We start from the raw sequence: 20,495 nt of genomic DNA, 5'->3' as shown, positions 1-20,495 counted from the left end.
ATACTAAAATACATTTAGACTTTTAATCGGTTTTTAGCCTTGTAAAGCGAAGGTTTTCATTGTCCCAAGAATACAAACATTTTACTCTAATAGTAGTAAAATAGTATGCATTTGGCTGCTCAAATATCAGGGCAGTTTCCTAAAGGTTTTAGGTTCTAAACCATCCAGTCTAATGATTTACTTACTTAATCTTGGTCCCATGAGAGACACAAGGCCATGAATTAATCTCATGATTAATGATTAATCATCATAAAATGTCCATCAGAAATATGTATACATATATATATATATATATATATATATATATATATATATATATATATATATATATATATATATATATATATATATATATATATATATATATATATGTTTTTTTGGGGGGGATATCATGCATCGAAATCTAAGCAAAAAACCCTTGAAGTTCATGTATGACTTGCATGCTTTCTGTAAATGACTAGGCTGTCAGTGTGTAAATATTCTTACAGGAACTGCTCGATTATTGTCATGACAACATCACATAGTTACATATTCCCATCTGCAACCGCGGGAGGTAATAACTGCAGATGAATCTTGGTGGTCCCCATAAACTGTTCCAGGAATATACCAAACTGACCCATGCATGTTATGCAATGCTAGCAACAGATTAAATTTTTGCACATGAGCATTTTCCTTTCTGGTGCTACACGTTTGTTTTCGAGCGAATAAAAAGTGACACAACTGTTACTGTATTTATTTTTATTTCCAAAAACTTTACAGCAGAATAAATGGCACAGAGGCTATGAATGAGTAAAAAAAAAAAAAGTGCAACTTGAGAGCAGACTGAACGAAACATTTCTAAACGAGAGGTGCGAATCCAATTCATTTGAGTTTGTTAAACAAATACAGAGACCTGCTGTTCTCGCTGAGCAGAAGCAACCCGTCCACATCAGTTTAGATCTGATCAAAATGATGATCAAAACGGGGAGCGTTTACAAAATCAGTGTTTGATCATAAGAAAACAGATAATGACAACATTCAGATTGATTTGCAAGCATTAAAATACTAAGTCGGTTCTCGAAGCAGCCAACGTGGAGATAGCTTGGCGAAATAATTTCATACAGCGTGGTGGTGCGCAAACCGTTCCGGCCTCTCCCATGACCACGTCTCTGGGGGCGCCGGGTGTGACGCAATGATTTAAGTAACAGTGTTTGTCACAGACCATCGATACGAAACACTGCAGAAGATCAAACGCTGCTCTGGCAACCATACAGACATGTTAGGCAAGAGTTCCATTGCTTATGCGACCCAAAACCCTTGCCAGCAATTTCCTGAAAACATCACTTCTGTTTCCAAAACATTATTGCCTTATTCTCATAGGATAGGAGGTCATTTCTGCAGTATTTGCAAGGCGGAGGAAGCATTTCCATTAGCTAAGGATGCCATTAGATTACGACACAAACTGTTCCACCGAACTCTGTGCAGTTCTGTTTGCTTTATCCACATGTTCCACCTATAAAACACTTTTCCCCTGCTAAGAAGTAAAATCTAGTAAAGAATCTATAAGCACTTTTTTTTTTATATTTCTGTTCCTAAACAATCCGCGTACGAGAAATGTAAAGCTTTGATTTAAGGAGAGAGTTTCAAAAATGTGAACTCTGTCGTTATTCACTCGTCTTCATGTTGTTCTAAACTCACACGGTTACTTTCTGAGGGACTGAAAAGGAGAGGTTTAGCAGAATGTTCATGCTGGGGAATGAGGGAAAGAGGATGAAAACACCCAAAAAAGCATGATAAAAGTAATTTTTTGAAGCCACACCATGTTCTTCACCAGATTCCAGTGCTGATTTTCCAGTGGTTTTCTATGCAAAAATTTGCGAAACATCTTTGACCATTGCGCTTTTGCATTTTGCAACTGCATTTAACTAATAAAAAACACATCTCGAGACCATTTTTCCTATTCCACTTCTTGTAAAACTGCGTTCTTCGTAAGTGGGCCCTAACAGACCAAAATGTACGGTCATTAGTGGTCATTGAATTAGTCGTAACCAATTGTGATACCAATCTGAAGACGTGAAAGGTTCGGTAGGGAGTATTTTCAATGACTAATTATTTAGTCTGTTGAGAAGATTCACAATATAGCTTCTATTCACAATAAATTTTGTAATTTTTGGAGCTCCACAGAGTTTGTTTTAATGAGTTTAAACTTCACCTTATGCGTTTTACTTAAAGAAAGTCATATGAGTTTACAACAACAAAAGATGGTTAAATAATGACAGACCCACTTTTTGGATGAACTATCCATTTAAAAATCTGATGTGCAGCATAATCTTGCAAACCTCTTGCTACTAAGACAAAGAATAACCTGTACTTTTCAGAATGAAACTTGAGCGACTGTGTTTCCTTCTGGTATCCAGCTGTGTTGTTTTTCAGATATTTCTTGGTCTTCATGTCCACCCTCTTTGACCTTGTCTTTCATGTTCCAAAGTACAAGTTACTTGAAAACTTCAGTAAACCAGAGAACCTACATTTTTACAATTTTATGATTAATAACCCAATTCCTGTTTGAAACCCAGTGAACATGCAACCATCTAGACCAGTGGTTCTCAGCCAGTTTTGTTTCAAGACCTACATTTTGCAATGGACATTAAATGGCAACCCAGCAAAGTATCAAAATTAATTTACAAAAGACTCGTCATAGAAATGTGAACTCGCATAAAACTTTAAAACCAAACATTAATATCAATTGGTCGATTTAAAACTGGTATCTGACACATTTTTGGGTATCAGCCGACTAGTTAAGAAACACTGATCTAGACCACAACCAGGTAGCCATGCTGTGTTGAACGTTTTAAACATTGTAAGCTGCAGTACACGCATAAAACCAAGTGCTGATTCAGTACGATCTAGATGATTTAGAAAGGGTATGGACCCACGATAATGGTGAGTCTCAGTAGTGAGCTGGAACGGTAGCTCAAGACGTTACTCTGGGTGACCATCTCCAGATCCACAACATGTTCTCTAGGTCCGGTCAAAGGCTTGGTCATCACCAACATGGCACTTACATTACTGGAGCGCTGAAAGACAACGGCAAAGCCAAACACAGGCAGTGGTATGAATCACAGTGATCCGTGACAGGGTTGATGCTTTACGTGTATTTCATTAAGTTCACAGGTACGTATTTCAACTCTGTTATGGACAAAATATTACTGTGAGCAACAATGACTGTCGATTCGGTGAATAGTGATGACTAATAAATTAAAGAATAATTCAGTGATTATTAACAACCTCAAATCAGTATATATGTAACAGAACCGATGCTAAACCTATTGTAGTGTTTACAGTTAAATTGCCCTGCTCAATTGTTCAACTCTGTTACGGGAAAGTAATAGTGATCACTCTTTTACAGAGAAAACAACTTGGCAGAAAGCAGAAGAATGCGAACTGTAAATAATCTGGTGTTGTGTTGTGCCAGCTGAGGAGTTTACAAGACATTTTTGCACTGATCTTCAACCCTAGGTATTTTAAATGTAACAGGAATGGCAAAAGTAATGGAATTTGCAAAAAGTATGGGTTCAAACACAGGTGAGTAGCTCTTAGGTGATCAGGTTTTTATTACGATTACAGTTATATTGTCAAGCTTGATTGTTCAAAATCTTGACAAAAAGCACGAGAACATTTAGAATTTGTGCACTAATTTACAATCCAGTAAGATTCAACCCCTTGCATTTTAAAAGTAAAAGGGTTGAAGCTTAACCTGTTTTGGATAAGAAATGTGACATGTTCAAAGGTAAACCGACTGTATATTACAGTCTTTGTCCATTTTTCATTATGTTTACATTGTAGTTATATCATTACTGTTAATAGTAATACTCCAAAGTATAAGAATGTATTATATAAGGAGTGTACAAATGGCAAAAGTATAAGAAAGACGGTGTTATACAATGATATGTTAATTAGGCATTTTTATTAATTAGTCCTGTATATCTAAAAGCTTGACCAGTTGAACAATAGTACCATTTAACCTTTTTCAAATAAATAATATAAAATTGCACAAATCATTTTTGAACTGAACAAAGTATTTAAAGGGAGAAGGTTACACTAAAATTTACGTTAGATGTTAAATCCACTATTCTTTTATATATAATTCATCTATAGTTTCTATAGTGTTAAATGCTATCACAGTAGAAGTAACAGCAATTAACTTACGGAAGAGCCCTGATTTTTCAAGGAAAAAGTAATTAAATTGCTTTTGTTAATTAAGTAACACATTACACCCAATGCTGGTAAAACGTAAATAACTAACTGCAAGGCTGTAATCACAGATCTTACCCTCAGGTAGAATTCTCCTCCCTCATTGCCGGATTTGATGGTGAAGGTGTTTATCATGTTGGGGTACACACTGGTAGCTTGAATCTGGAAGATATCCGCAGGCACCGAGCGATCGGAAAAGATGCTCATGTACTTGTAGACGATGACAGGCGGCAGTCCTCGGCAAACACTTGGCGACTGGCACCTACAGCGTCTGTTGATAGAGAGTTAAACAGTTTGTGAAATGGATTTGTGGATACATTTTTTCAAAATACGGGGTAGGACATTATCGGGAGATTAGACGCACCCTTCGCCTGCGTTTTGACGTATGGCTCGCGGCAGGGGTTTCTGGGATAGCAACGGAATCCTCCATAGTAGTTCCAGCACATTTCATCCTCTCCGCAGTTGTGTACGGTTTCACACTCGTTTATATCTATCAAAGGGATAGTTGACCCACAAATGAACGGCTACATACTACCTTTGTATTTAAAAAATGTATTTAGTTACTACTTGTATTACACTCGAGTGTGCTGTTGTATGAAAGAGGGTTTCAAGTGTGCTACAAGTGCAAAGATAGATGTTAAAAGTGCGTTTTAGTTCATATTCATTGTGTCTCAAAAAAGCACAGCTGTGTACACTCAGATGATCTTAAGCGTATCTTAAGAAGTACTAAAGAATCATTGGTAGTATATTAAGAACAAAATTAGTGCTCGAAAATAGATTTTGTTACGTTATGGAAGTGTACTTGGGTTTTTTTAGAATTTTATGAAGTTACGAGAACATTTTTTAAGTAGTTCTGCATCAGCACCACCATACCTGTTCACACATATGTTATTTATATGTGTTATACTCTCCAAAGTGGTGCTATAGGGTGATATGGAGGAGACGAATTGATAGGGTTTTGAGCCCATAAGCCTCGTGTTAAGATGCTTTCTGTCTATGGTAGGGTCCAAATATCTCTGCATCCATCAAAAACGTCTTAATTGGTTTTACAAAGACGAACAAAGGTCTTACAGGTTTGGAACGACACAAGGGGGAGTAATTAAAGACAGAATTTTCATATTTGGGTCAACTATGCCTTTAACAGGTCGGAAAAGATTCAAGTTTCAAGAGTTTAATGTCACACGTGCAGAAAAAAACTCCACAGTCTGTTACACCACACAATGAAAAAGGTCAGTGAGTATCTTCAGAGTATCTTGAGGAGCCCGGTATAGACTTTAATGTACCTTGGCACATCCGCGGCCCTTGGAGCTGGTATCCATCAGGACACATACACTGGTATCCGCCGGGCTGATTCGCACACTGGAACTGGCAGATGTAGTTTGAGAATTCACACTCATTGATATCTGGAAAACACGGATGAGAACGACATGGTATTGCTCATTACTGTAATTAATGTCAATTTAATGTCTGTGGACCTCATTTTGATTATCAGAGATGAAAGATTACATATTTTTATACTTAACTATACTAACATAGGAAAACCAGAATGCTTTAAGACAACAGCATATCAATAGTCATTGACACCAAGGATGATAACCATAATCATTTTTCATGATCATTCTAAATCTAATAGCAAAGTCCAAAAACACAATGATCTTGTTAAAGCCATTTTCAGGACAATTTAATTCCAGCTGATGAGCAATAAACATCGGCAGCCAATCAGAATCTAACTGACGACATTGTTATGAGTTATCTCGGTGTAAACTGTTGTTATTAAGTTTTTTGATTGATTTAAAAAGGTGGTATCGTACTTTAAAACAAATGCCAGTTAATTTAATATTTTTAATCGTCAAATGCATTGAGACGTTTTTAAGAGTGGCTTTTAGTGTTAAGTAGCTCATTAGGTCCATTAAGATAAATAAATATAGTGAATCATAAAAAAAACCCATTGTACCATTATCACCTTTAAATATTGTTTGATTATGATTATATTGATGTGATTGGCTACAGCAGGGTAGTGTTTTTGTAGATATTAGTTGTCAGTAATTTATTTGTTTACTTATACATCAAAATTATTGTTGATGAAATTTAATACCAGGTTTAAAATATCCCGGACTGTTCCAATTATATTATGTAGTTTCAACAACTTCAAAGGTTATACTTTTTAAAATACATTCAAAGTGTAAAAAAAACCAACCAACCTTGGCAGGAGACTGAGTCTGAAGCCAGTTCATATCCGACTTCACATTGGCAGATGAAAGAGCCAATCAGATTGTAGCACTGATGTTGGCATGGGTTTGCGGTAACGCATTCATTCACATCTGTAAAAAAAAAACACACGATTGGAAGTTAATGATAGATGATGAAATTAAAAATAAGAGCGCATGAGTAATAAACAAAATAACTGGCCATTGCCAATTGCTTATTTCATTCATTCCCTTAAATATAACACTAATAATGGCACTTATTTAAAACAACAGGTAGCATATTCCAAAACACACATCTTTTCTGCACTCCTAATCATTCTTTGGTATGCCTAGCGAGGTTTCCAGCTTCGCTCTGGAGCGCAGAAAGTGTCCTTTCACGCTGTGAGGGCCACCGTGGGTGGTCTGCACTTATCTGCCAGGTTCGGTCAAGTAACTGTATACAAAAACCTAAGAATAGGCCAGTTTTCTGTGATTCATATACAGACTATTGGATGTGCAGCACGTGTGAGCGCAAAGCGTCCTCATCCGAACAAGACAGATTGTTCCTAGGCTCTTAAGTGACCTATTTGAGGCATTAATGGGAGAATAATGTCAACGCACAGATCCGAAGACCCCCGTGAGGCCTCTTGCCGAGTGTTTCCAAAGCTTTGCTGACCAGCGTTTGGGCCCTTTAAGGGGTTTAGTGTTGCTGATAGCCAACCTGGCAGGAAAAAATGAGGCAAGGCCTCGCGGGCAAGAGTTCAGATGAAAAAAAAAAGTGCTTTTTTTTGCCCAACTCTTTGAGAGAGACACACCTGGAGTCTGTGATCACCCACATGACGGTGATTTTATTCCAGCAAACCGGTGTTAGATTCCGAAGGAATCGCTGCCAAGGCGCTTCTGAAAGAGACTGGCCGAAAATATGTAAACATTGCAGGAAGGCTGACTCTCTTTTGCGGGAAGAGGCCCGAGCTAATTGTTGACTCATTTTAACGGGCTGAGAGATACATGTCCTGACCCATACTTCCTCGAACAAAACCACATCAACTCTGGTAGCTGCGTGATAACAAAAAATGTAGTCGCTAAAAGGGACATTTGATCTAAGATTAGTGTCCAAGAACATGTGGACAACAGCCTATTTACTGAACGTCTGAAGAATATTGCACACAACAATGGCTTAAATCAAAAGGAGAGAGGACAAGGTCAAGTACTTTAAAATACCATTTGACTGTGTTCAAGTGGTTAAATGTCATGTGGTGCAACTTGTAAAAAAATTCAATACATTACCATTATCTACATTACATTTATTTATTTATTAGGCATAAAAATATTAAAGACAAAAATAATCTTAAATGAATAAATAATAACTTTTTTTATTTATTTATTTCTCTTACGAAAAAACTGCTTATGTGGTGCGACTGACGTACACATGCAGGGGGAAAAAAAACATAAAATAGAGGACAAGTATCTATAAGTATTTTAGAATATCAGAAAATATTCTAGTTCTAGGTGGAAAATGTCATATGGTGCAACCCCTCTCAAATAAAAATTAAGAACGAATAATTATTTATGTGTAAAAATTATAGTAAAATTTATAGTATGGTAAAAAAAAATAATTCATAGTAAAAAAAATAAAATTACAATAGATCTAAAAAAGCTTGTAAACTCACGAATACTCACGAAAATATATCAAGACACACCAGCAAGACCAAAACCAAACTAATGCTAATTTTGCTTAGGATTAAAATAGACACTGATCTGTCATGAGACTTTTAGCAGAAGTGAAATCAGTTATCAAGTATTACAGCAAATGGAATCGGTGCAAATGATTGCTCATAGTATCTAATAAAATTTAAGATTGGGAAGCCAATGTGTTATTCTTGTTGGATGACATGTTCGTTGGCACGTCTTCGCAATTCTTGTCTTTCAGTCTCATCGTGAATGGTTTATGCAATCTAAATGGTTTGCTTCTAGCGCAGGGATTCAGCATGCTGTAACACGACTGAGTCTTCTATCAAGTTAGGAAAGAATCGGCACCATTAGCGCACACACAAAAATTGTTTTATTCAGAAGAAGAGGAAGCAGATTTCTGGCGCTGCATCCTCCGAACAGACACAATGACTTCCCAAACAATGACATAATAACTTCCCAAGAGGTCAGAGTTTCTTAGCTTGTTAACTATACATTCTGCACAGAGAGGTCATCTTCTGTCCAGCATTTTGGCCTCTAAGAATGAACTGTGTATGTTGATAAAATAAATCGCTAATAACTAGAAGCTAGGCTAAGTAGGCTAAATAGCTTATTTACATTTTATTAAATACATAAAAGCTTATATCATTGACTAGACTTTGCATATGCACAGTCCACTCGATGTTGCGATAAGTGTGTGCGAATCAGCATTCATAAATATTCTCCCATGGCCTTATGGGATAGAAAGCCCATCGCATGTACCCTTAAAAATCTTGACAGAAGTAGTAAACCGTCTAGGGTATTTTGGAAACACGGCGTCATGAATACTAAAGATTTCGGCACACTACCATTTTGGCATACGTGAAGGGTCACCAAGAAGCTACGTACCAAATGTTGTGAAAATTGAACACAAGGTGGCGCTATAATTCATTTTTTTCTCCTAGAATCTAAATTCTTCTGTTTCTTTAGCCTGTGTATGTTTCTTGGCTAATATTTTCTGCCATTTTTAATTTAAGGGAGCGCTCGTTTCCAACATGGCATAAAAAGCTTACATAATTATGAGTTTATGTCTCACAAATCCAAGTTTATTTCTCAGGATTCTGGGTTTAATGTCTATAATTCAGTTTTTATCTCAAAAAGAAAAGATCTGTGAAAAAGATCAGGTTTGCTAGATGTAAATTCAAGAATCGAAAGATATAAACTCAGAATTGGGAGAAAGAAAAATGTATATGTTGTCATTCTAACTTTTTTGGCCATTTTAAATTTAAAAACGTAAGATTTATATCTTCCATTTCAGGCGCAAAGTAGTTTAAGACTCCAAGAAATGCACATTCAATAAGGCCAGGAGCAAAAATGACTGTGTCCGTGCCTTTTCAGCGCTAATTCTTCACTGTGCATTTTAATAAAATTTACAAAATAAAATAAAATTAACATTTCTAAACCCCAATATTTTGTTGAAGCCATTGCTATTTGGTGCTTAAGAAACTTACCTGGGTTATATGGTATGGTGGTTACTCTTATGTTAACAGACAATCTATTTTAATGCTCATTATGATGGTTAAATGTACTCTGATCATCTTTAATGATTAACCAATAGTTTAAAACAAGACATGGCTTGTAGTACTGCTTATTGAGGTCCATAGCCTTCCCTACAGCAGCGGTGTCGGAGTATGGAGTGAAGGAACCTTCAGAGAACTTATACAGAATGTTCCCTTTTGATAGGCAGGAAAGTTTTCTTAGATAACCTAACCTACAGGTAACATTCTGTTTACATTAAGAAAACTTTCCTGGCTAACCAAAAGGGAATGCTCTTGAGAACGTTCTGGGAACTAAAAACTAACATTCCCAGAACGTTCCGGGAACCAGAAATTGTTAGTTGGGTTGTTGGCGCATTGCTATTTCGTGGCAACTTAAAAACTGACCCACTAAAACCTGAAGTCAATAGCGTAGTAGTTTTTTGTTCAAAATTACAGAATTACAAAATAAAAGACCATTACTGTGTAGGCTACATAAATATAAAAATGCCTGCATGTCATGGTGATTGCATGATTAAGAATTAAGCTAGTTCTTTGCTAAAATCTGACAGCTTTCCCGTCGTCAGACTAGTGAAAGTGGTTTTGGACACTGGCTTGCAGTCTGAATTGCGATTTGCAAGAATTGTTCATTTTATTTTATTTAACAGAACAAGCTATAGTCTACACATGGACTATTGTATACACACCACTCACAGGATTGTGGGTCATGGTATCTTTCAACTCCAAAAGTGCAACAAACAATGCAAATAAGCAAGCAGAGAACGGGGCAGCTATTGCTCACCTCTGCAGTAGTTCTGAGAGTCCGACATGTAACCCACGCTGCACTGGATCGTGTGCGTTGAGCTATGAATGTGTCTTGAGTAATCTCCCCTGAAGCTGGGCTGAACATCTACTCTTTCCACTGGCGGGGGGGAAGTGGGCTCATCCTCGCCGTTACTGATGATTATCTGAGCGTTGTGAGGAAGGCAGAGGTAGCCACCAAAATGGTTGACGCATTTCATGCCCCCTTTGCAGGCTTCCTGCAGCGTCTTGCACTCATCTATATCTGTGGAGAAAACAGACACAAAAGTAGTTATCTGTCTTTTTGACATGACTGTCTAGCACGGGTCCTGTTTATGCAGTATTCTAATTCATGGTGGGTTTCTAACGGCTGATGCTGATTTTCTAATATATCGGTGCATGTGTGTCAATGTATAAATGTGAAAATACTGTGCTGATCTCAGAGGGTCCAAACACTGGCTGGTAAAGCAGCTTGGCCAATATACTGGTGTAGAGCTAACCGCTATCAAGCTATCAAGACATAAATACGAGACATAAATATTACCTTTACAGCTTTGTTTTTCATGGTCGAATTCATAACCTTCAGTGCACTGCAAAAGAAGAGTCAAAGAAAAAATGAAATAAATACTGGGACAAAAAAATGAAATCTATCTATCTATCTATCTATCTATCTATCTATCTATCTATCTATCTATCTATCTATCTATCTATCTATCTATCTATCTATCTATCTGTCTACCTGTCTGTCTGTCTGTCTGTCTATCTATCTATCTGTCTGTCTGTCTATCTATCTGTCTGTCTGTCTATCTGTCTATACACTGGTCCAATATCTATCTATCTATCTATCTATCTATCTATCTATCTATCTATCTATCTATCTATCTATCTATCTATCTATCTATCTATCTGTCTATCTGTCTGTCTATCTGTCTATACTGTCTGTCTATCTATCTATCCACTATCTATCTATCTATCTATCTATCTATCTATCTATCTATCTATCTATCTATCTATCTATCTATCTATCTGTCTGTCTGTCTGTCTGTCTGTCTGTCTGTCTATCTATCTATACACTGGTCCAATATCTATCTATCTATCTATCTATCTATCTATCTATCTATCTATCTATCTATCTGTCTGTCTGTCTGTCTGTCTGTCTGTCTGTCTGTCTATCTATCTATCTATCTATCTATCTATCTATCTATCTATCTGTCTGTCTGTCTGTCTGTCTGTCTGTCTGTCTGTCTATCTATCTATACACTGGTCCAATATCTGTCTGTCCGTCTGTCTGTCTGTCTGTCTGTCTCTATCTATCTATCTATCTATCTGTCTGTCTATCTGTCTATCTATCTATCTATCTATCTATCTATCTATCTATCTATCTATCTATCTGTCTGTCTGTCTGTCTGTCTATCTATCTATACACTGGTCCAATATCTATCTATCTATCTATGTATCTATCTATGTATCTATCTATCTGTCTGTCTGTCTGTCTGTTTATCTATCTATACACTGGTCCAATATCTATCTATCTATCTATCTATCTATCTATCTATCTATCTATCTATCTGTCTGTCTGTCTGTCTGTCTGTCTATCTATCTATCTATCTATCTATCTATCTATCTATCTATCTATCTGTCTGTCTGTCTGTCTGTCTGTCTGTCTATCTATCTATCTGTCTGTCTGTCTGTCTGTCTGTCTATGTTGTGCTTTACTTGCCGTGTATGTGACAGGATCCTGAGCTTCGGTTTCCTGAGGCACAGCGAAGTGGACGGCGACACTCAAACACAAGCAGATCCCCAACATTGTGACCTGCAGCCCAGAGAAAACAGACGCTCGCGCTTTCACAAGTCATCACCGAGCCCATGTGCATTTGCACCATTTCCACCTAAACCCCAATTACACTTCATCCGTGTTGCAAAGATCACATTGTTTGGTTTGAATAAAACCGCTGTTGACCCTGGCTCAGCTCTCCAGCATCTTGGCAGAGTCCAGCACATTGCAGCACAAAACAACAGTGTCCAAACTGTGCCCGCTCACCCAGTCCATAAAAGCAATTAAGCCATGGCACATTTTTAAAAGTATCACATTGTCCTTGTGCAAATTACCATATCCAGCATATTTGAGACCAAGGGCAGATCTCATTTCAACACTGTGGGAAACGTTCGTGACGAATTCAGTCTTGTAATATTAAATTTAATGGTTTTTTTCCCCCTGAGGATGAACATCTCTGTTCTGGAAGCTCTTTGTGAACCTCCCAGACTGTGTCAGAAAGAAGCAGCTCAAATAAAACACGTAAATCTACAGTACAAGCTTATTATGGCTATTTCAAAAGTAGTGCAACTGAAGGCATGTACCAACTAGTACTTAGACACCATATTTATCCGACAAAGCCCTCCAGCAACCTCCTTCTGAAATTGTTGTTTTCTGTTCCACAAAACCTCCTATTCATGTAATCATGCTAGAAGTTGAACCCGAAGTCTATTGTCATTCAAAAGTAAGAAATGCTCATGCAATATAACCAGATAAATTATTCCTTGTGTACGGATAAAACAAAGCACAGCTGTTCTACGTGAAGCACTAAAACTTGTAGTTTCTGAGTTGCACGTTGCACAAACAGCTGCTATACCGTAGTTATCAGCCAAAATGACATAGAAATCCTTCACATAGAATAGAATTTACAATACAATCCCAATACAATATACCTTATCAAACAGGATTCTCCCCTTCTTGCCCAAAGTCCTGCCTGTGTGTGTGAAGTGAGTGGAGATCTTACCCTGTGTGATTTATTCCACTGAAGCTTGAGGAGCACTGGAGTCTCTCACACATGAGGTGCCTGCGATCATGTTCTTATAAGAGGCAGGTTTTCTCTCAAGCCTTTTCAAATTATGTTTTTCTCACTGCAACATTCTTGCTGGAATATAAAGGCAGCGGTTTGTGGCTCCACCTACTGCTAAACATTTAGACCTACAACAGACATGGTCTGTGAAGGAAAGGCTTAGCAATAATTAATTTACGACCTTCAATATCATTATTAACTTTTAGAAATGTATCTTTTAATCTGTAAATTAACTATTGATTGAATTGTATTTGTTCTTATTTATTTTAAGAATTATCTTAAATACTGCAATCAATTTTTTCAAATTTATATTTTTAATTTATATTAAGAATTCTGATGGAAATTCATAAATATAGAATTTAATACATAAAACAAGACAACTTGATTTAATTTTTTTTTTTTAAGGCACGCATAAAAAAAAAAGACCAATGTCTGATCAGTAAATAATAGTTATATTATACATGTGTTACGTATCATAAAATTCTAATTAATTATATTTTACACACGATGACAAACAGTTTCTTATATTATTAGTAAAATTCTAAAATAAGTTAAAAACTAAAGATTTGATAATGTCGATAACATTTTTTTATTACTAATAATCAGATGATCTAAGATCATTAATATGTATCATACAAAAAAATGCTAAATAAAAATATGTAATCTAAAGGTCTGTTTGTTTTCTTAGAAAGCTGTTTATTTATTTATTTTATAAAATCTAAAATGTATAAAAATATATATAAAAAAGGTTCTATCTAAAAAGTAGGAGGAAGGTCTTACCAATAATCAAAATCCACGTATATCTCAAGAAATATGATAAAATAAATACAGAATATAATTTAGAAAATGAAATAACTGATTTATTCATTTTATTTTATTTTTATATTTTTTATATATTTAACAAAACATTTTATGTTTTTTATTATATTATTATTACTATTATATTAAATAGTGTACGCTCATTTATCTATCATAAAAATCTCTAAAAAATATTTTAAATATTGTAATAATATTTAAGCTATACAAAAAATTAAATGAATAATAAATACATTTCAAATGTATATTTTTACATGTATGTTACATATATACTAATAATACTTACATGAAGTGATTTTTGTGTCAAATTAATAACTACTAACTGCTGACTTGCATTTATCAATAAAATACATTAATATTATTATAAATGATTAATCTAATTTTGCACTATAGGCTGTTAACAAAACAAATAATCCGGCATCTGTCAAATCATATCAGTACCGCAAGGGTAAAGATGGTCTCATTTTTATGAGTATAATATAATAAAAGATTTTGGCTATATGTGTCTACTCAGCATGGCTAGCGGACGTGATGTAGGACGTGGGCGGGGTTTCCGCTCCCACCGGAAGTCAGTCGAGCGAAATCCATCTGTTTAGCTCCAAGAGTAATGGAACAAATACAGTGATTCGTTTACCCGGGTATGAACACATTATTGAATTTATCTGTTCAAACTGGTATATCCATGCCTGACTGTTATAAGTAACCGCTGGGATGCAAACTATTTTAAATGTGTTATAAATGACAAACAGAAAAAAGATGACAAACAGTTTAGCTTTGATCAGTTAGCACGACTGTCCTAAATGTATAACGTTACTGTATTAAAATACCACTCGGAAGTGTTACTAAAAGGCCAGCGTTTCTTTGCGGTTTATAATGTTAGGAGGCTACATGCTAAAGCTAAGCTGTCAAAACACATGCACGAGAGCGCGAGCTGAGTCTCGGTAGAAACCCGACCGAGGAGAGATGTTATATGTCAGCGTTATTGTCGTGTTAACGTGTCTGAGTGTGTGTTTGTAGTCGCGTTTGAAAGCCATGGCTCAGACTGAGAAGAAAGCAGGTCTTCTGAGGAGAACCTCCTCTTCGAAGAAGCCTCTGAAGGAGAAGGTGGTGCTGATGTATGATGAGATCTTCGCGGTAAGTGTTTGTTTTTCCTGATGTGTCTCGTTAGGACTAAGCAAGAGCCGCATTTGTTTGATTTAAAATATTTTTTGCTATTTAAAAAAAAAAAAATCTAATTTCTATGTGAATACTTATATATATATATATATATATATATATATATATATATATATATATATATATTAAGCATTAGAAAACAGTTGAGTCCAGGTTTCTTTGATGAATAGAAAGTCACATGATCTGAAAAGAAATCATTTGTAACATTAATATGTCTTATCATCATGAGCAATTTATATAAAGTATTAATCCCCAAAATATATATATATAGATATATATATATAGGGTATATATATATTCAACTGATTATGATTATGATAATAGCAATAGTAATAAAAAGTAATAATAATAATAAAAATGTTTTTGAGAGCAGAACATTAGTATATTAGAATGATTTCTGAAGGATCGTGTGACACTGAAGACTGGAGTAATAATTTGAAAATTATTATTCAGCGATTCATCACAGAAATAAATGACATTTTAACATGTAATACAGTAGAAAACAGTTGTTTTAAATACAAAAAAAAATTAACAATATTACAGCATCCTGTATTTTGGATGAAATAAAAGCAGGCTTGGTGAGCAGAAGAGACTTCAAAAACATAAAAATATATATATATATATATGGATTACATATTATTCACACAATAGCATTAAATTATTCATAATTTGTTGATTCTCCCCTGAATTTTCCTCCACTGTGTGTCATACCATTCAGCTTTGATTATATTCCCAAAAACAGACAGAAATGCTTCAAGGAATATGTTTTTTTATATCAGTGTGTTATGTTTTATGGTAAATTTAAAACACGTTCCCTAAAAAGTATAAAAAAAACACATTACCTAAAAAGCGATTATGTTACTAACTTCAGTGTTCATCATGTAATCAGCAGTGTCATTTATTTTAGTGGAAATGTTTTTAAAGATCGCGACCACTGTTTTTGCTCTTTCACATCAGAAAGAGGACCCTACTAAGAACAATCCTCGCTTCTGGGACGAGCTGTTTCTGATGAAGGTCAGTGGCAGACGCGTGTTAAACGGCCGTTTGGTGAGCGCGTGGACCGTCTCATCGATCTGTGTGCTTCGAGCAGGTCAATCTGGAGTATCTGGAAGGGAAGTTGGAGTCTCTGGACGGAGATGAAGTCATGAAAATCAAAGACAACATCAACAGTTTGTTCCACCACTGCGTTCAAGCTCTGGGTGAAGAGCACCAGATCAAAGTAGTCAATGCGCTTCAGGTAAAAAAAAAAATACTTACTACACTGCTTAACCGTTTCAAACAATATCTGAGAGCTATCTGACCCTCCATAGACGACAACTGAAATGATCCAGATCCAGAAACGTAGTAAATGCATCTAGAAAACAGTCACACCAGTGGCGTTTCTGGATCTGGGATGATTTCGGTCGACTATTGGTGAAGCTGAAACTCTGGGATGATCTTGGAAGGTCTGTGGAAGGTCAGAGAGCTCTCAGATCTCATCAATAATATCTTAATTTAATCTGAAGGTGAACGGAGGGCAGCATTGGTGGACAAGAGACTTGCTTCTTTGAAAAACATTACAAAAACACACTTTTGAACAGTACTGGAAGTTTAGTTCCTCGTAGAAAATGTGTCGTTATTATTTTATGGAAATATTCAATTGGAAACGTAAGACTGAAGTCAGCTTTTGTGTTTGAAGACACGCCCTGCATTCAGAAAATGTACCGGTTTCCTTTTGACCTAAAAATCTGAATGAACGCGACAAAGACTTTGAAAAGCACACCAGCCTCCTCCCGTCTGTTTCCGTAGACTCTTTGCGCGCTCTTCAGAGGAGTTCACCAGAAGAACAAATCCTCCACGGGCTTTGACATCATCAACATGCTGATGGGCTTCGACAAAGCTGAGCTGCGGATGAAGGTGGGTTGTTTGTCCTGCTCACACACACACACACACACACACACACACACACACACGACCTGGAGGTTTCTGCTGAAAGCTGATCTGAGCCATGATGTATCTGTGCGTGCAGGAGCTCATGGAGAGCCTGGACAGCCTGCTGTGCGGTGATGGATCAGAGAGCCTGAAGAGCTTGTGTCTAAAGCTACTGCTGTGTCTGGTCACCGTAAGATCAGCGCATTCATTCTCTAAAAATCCGCTCGCTTTTACATCTGTAGTAAATTAGTCCACTTGCTTTTTAGTGGGGATGCACGGTATTGGATTGGAGCCGATATTTTGGCCGATACCGATTTCTTTTTGTTTGGAAACAAGACCGATTTTTTTACGTTTTGGTTGTTTTTTTTTTTTTTTACAAAAACTTACTTTCAAAAATGAAGTGATCAATAATGAAGGCACACTGAAGCTTTGAAAATAACTATAACATAAATAAACTGCATTTTGTTTTTCTGAGAACCCCATTGTTGGCGTTAACCCCAACGCTTTATTTTAAGATTTAACTTTTAATGGAGATTTGGGATTTAAATTTGTAGATGGTCTAAACCAAAACGTATTACACGTTGGTTGACAATTAAGACTTTTCCATTTGCAATAGAAATGTCATTGCACCGAGAACGTAAACGTTAACCGTTTCGAAATTATAGAAATAGAATAGTTCGCACAAAAATGAAAATTTGCTAGAAATGTACTTGCTCTCAGGTCATCCAAGGTGTTGAGGAGCTTGTTTCTTCATCAGATTTGGAAAAAATGTAGCGTTACATCACTTACACGGGGATCTATCCTGTGTAGTGAATGGGTGCCGTCAGAAGTCCAAACAGCTGATAAAAACATCACAATCATCTACAAGTAATTAACACCACTTTAGCTCTTCATGTCTTGAGAAGACACACTGTTTTTTGTCTTCTCAAGTCATTAACTGATGGACTGGAGTGGTGTGGGTTATTGTGGTGTATTTATCAGCTGTTCGGACTCTCATTCTGACGGCACCCATTCACATCCATTGGTGAGCAAGTGTATCATTGCTACATTTCTCCAAATTTGATAAAGAAAGAAGCCTTCGGTGACCTGAGGATGAGGACTGGGGCTGCAAAATGATAAATTGTGATTAATCGCATTAAAAAACGCACATTCCAGCTTGTAATTTAATTTATATTATATATTGCATGTAAAATTGTAAAAAAAAAAACACATAATGGGTAATAACATTTTTATTTTGAATGTGATTAATCATGATTATTTTTTTTTTGCTGCCCTGTTGAGGACATTTTTAGCAAACTTTATTTTCTGGTTTCATTTGTAAATTTTATGCATTCTCATTACACTATACTTTTTTCTTTGCCGATGTTTTCGGATGCGCTTATAATGTGTGTGTGTGTGTGTTTTTTAAAAAAAAAATTCTTTCTTTCAGGTGACCGATAATATTAGTCAGAACACTATACTGGAGTATGTGATGATCAACAGTATATTTGAGGCCATTCTACAGGTAAAACTGTGATTGGGTGTATTATGTGTAGTGTTTTTTTTACCCGAGCATCATAACTTCCTCTATTTCATCCTCCTCTTTTTGTCCAGATCCTGTCTGATGTTTCCAGTCGAGCGCAGCACGGATACGATGCCGTGGTACTTTTAGCTCTGCTGGTCAACTACAGGAAGTATGAGGTGAATGCACAGTGATGTTTGTACTAAGATAACACGTTGTTCTAGTCACGAAGCATTGTTTGTGAGATTCATTGTTTCCTCTCTTCATTGTAGTCCGTGAATCCTTACATTGTGAAACTCTCAATAGTGGACGACGAGCCGACCCTGGACGTGAGTAGTCCGCCAGATTTTTGAAAATCAAGATATATTTCTGACCGTCATGCGTTGGTCTTATAGAACGGATCTGTTCGCAGGGCATGGGAATGGTCATCCACCACGCACTTGCAGAGTACAATAGGTAGCATGCGATCTTGTTTTTTTAATTTTTTATGTTTTTTATTTTGAAGAAACGTCTGTGAAAGGTTTAACGTGATCCATCTGATTTCCACAGACAGTATAAAGACAAAGAAGAAGAAAACCAAGGAGGCTTTTTCTCCACCCTTACCAGCATGGTATAAAACTTTTTATTATTTATTCATGTCTATGAAATCGTGTTTCCTTTTCAGTTTTTCTTCAATCCGTTTTTTTCTAGACTCTATTGTTATGATTAAATTGTATTTTATTAATCAAAAAGCATGTCTAATTAATTAAAATCGTGAAAGTTTACAATACTAAATGGCAATTTATTAAACATTTAGCAAAAATGTATTTTTTCCAGTAATTGTTGGGATTGCATTAAATATTAATCAATAAAAGCATAAATAATTCATTTATATTTTAAATAGTAATACAAAATATGTATTATTATTATTATTATTATTATTATTATTTCTGTCATTACTTTCTTCAAGTTAAACCAGACTTTTATTTTGACAGGTTGCTGTGCACACCATTTATGTTTGTGTGTGATATTTTATCTCAAAAGAAAAATAAGACGCTCATGAATTGACTCTCAGAGCAGTTCTAGAGATTGTTTATTTACTCATAAATAAAAATAGTATATGCTTTGTAAACAAAATCATCTGCACCATTTATCTATACAGAGACATGCAGGATTCGTGTTTATATAGTATTTTTGTGGCTTAGTACATACCTCGTTTTGCTCTAAGTGTACTGACCTTCTTTTCATGTATCCATCCCAAATCTGGATGAAAAATGTTTTGGTAAAGTCCATTTTTATGACTAGATGGCTTTTGCGTTTTCCACATGGCGGAATTCATAGGGCCCTGCGTGTTTTTCCAAGCTGTTTAAAGTTTTTCTTTCCGTGGAAATTTAGCAGAATGTTCACACTGCTCTTTTCCGTACAATAGGAGTGACTTTGCACGTACATATTGATCGTAATTATGCTTTGGTCTGCAGGTGGGCAGTATGTTCATCGCTGATGCAGACGAGAAGCTGTCAGTACAGTGAGTAAAAATCATTTTAAAAAGTATTTTAATTAGTAATCTTTTCATATATAGCTAACCTACACATACTTGACTTTAATAATCATTCTAATTTAACTGTAAAGTTTTAATAATTATTCTGATTTAATGATACCAATTATGTTTTAACAATCATTTTAAGTTAACAATAACTGTAAGGTTTTAACAATTGTTCTGATTTAACATTTTAATGATAACTGATAACTTTTTAAAAATCATTCTAATTTGATGATTCCTATGTTTTAATAATTCTAATTTATAATTAATAATTATGAATTATATTTTAACAATTGTTCTAATTTAATA

At 35.7% G+C, this 20,495-nt stretch overlaps 1 protein-coding gene and 1 pseudogene across 1 annotated transcript in view; one reads left to right on the top strand and one right to left on the bottom strand.

Moving 5' to 3' along the window:
- Window positions 1-723: 723 nt before the first annotated feature.
- LOC122327809 lies at window positions 724-13,291 on the bottom strand (annotated as a pseudogene).
- A 1,317-nt stretch (window positions 13,292-14,608) lies between these two features.
- The window catches only part of LOC122327812 (armadillo-like helical domain-containing protein 3), a 20,382-nt gene continuing 14,495 nt past the window's right edge, over window positions 14,609-20,495 (top strand). Inside the window, 12 exon segments of the mRNA XM_043223429.1 lie at window positions 14,609-14,717; window positions 15,097-15,213; window positions 16,213-16,269; window positions 16,346-16,492; window positions 17,044-17,151; window positions 17,264-17,356; window positions 18,596-18,670; window positions 18,760-18,846; window positions 18,940-18,996; window positions 19,080-19,123; window positions 19,217-19,277; window positions 20,125-20,171. Of these exon segments, the coding sequence (XP_043079364.1) occupies window positions 15,112-15,213; window positions 16,213-16,269; window positions 16,346-16,492; window positions 17,044-17,151; window positions 17,264-17,356; window positions 18,596-18,670; window positions 18,760-18,846; window positions 18,940-18,996; window positions 19,080-19,123; window positions 19,217-19,277; window positions 20,125-20,171 (878 nt within the window). The 5' untranslated portion in view covers window positions 14,609-14,717; window positions 15,097-15,111.

This window comes from Puntigrus tetrazona, chromosome 22 (genome assembly GCF_018831695.1).
Source record: "Puntigrus tetrazona isolate hp1 chromosome 22, ASM1883169v1, whole genome shotgun sequence".
In the NCBI taxonomy this organism is placed as follows: Eukaryota; Metazoa; Chordata; class Actinopteri; order Cypriniformes; family Cyprinidae; genus Puntigrus; species Puntigrus tetrazona.
The sequence above is the reverse complement of the archived record's forward strand: the minus strand, read 5'-3'. Positions and strand labels throughout refer to the sequence as shown.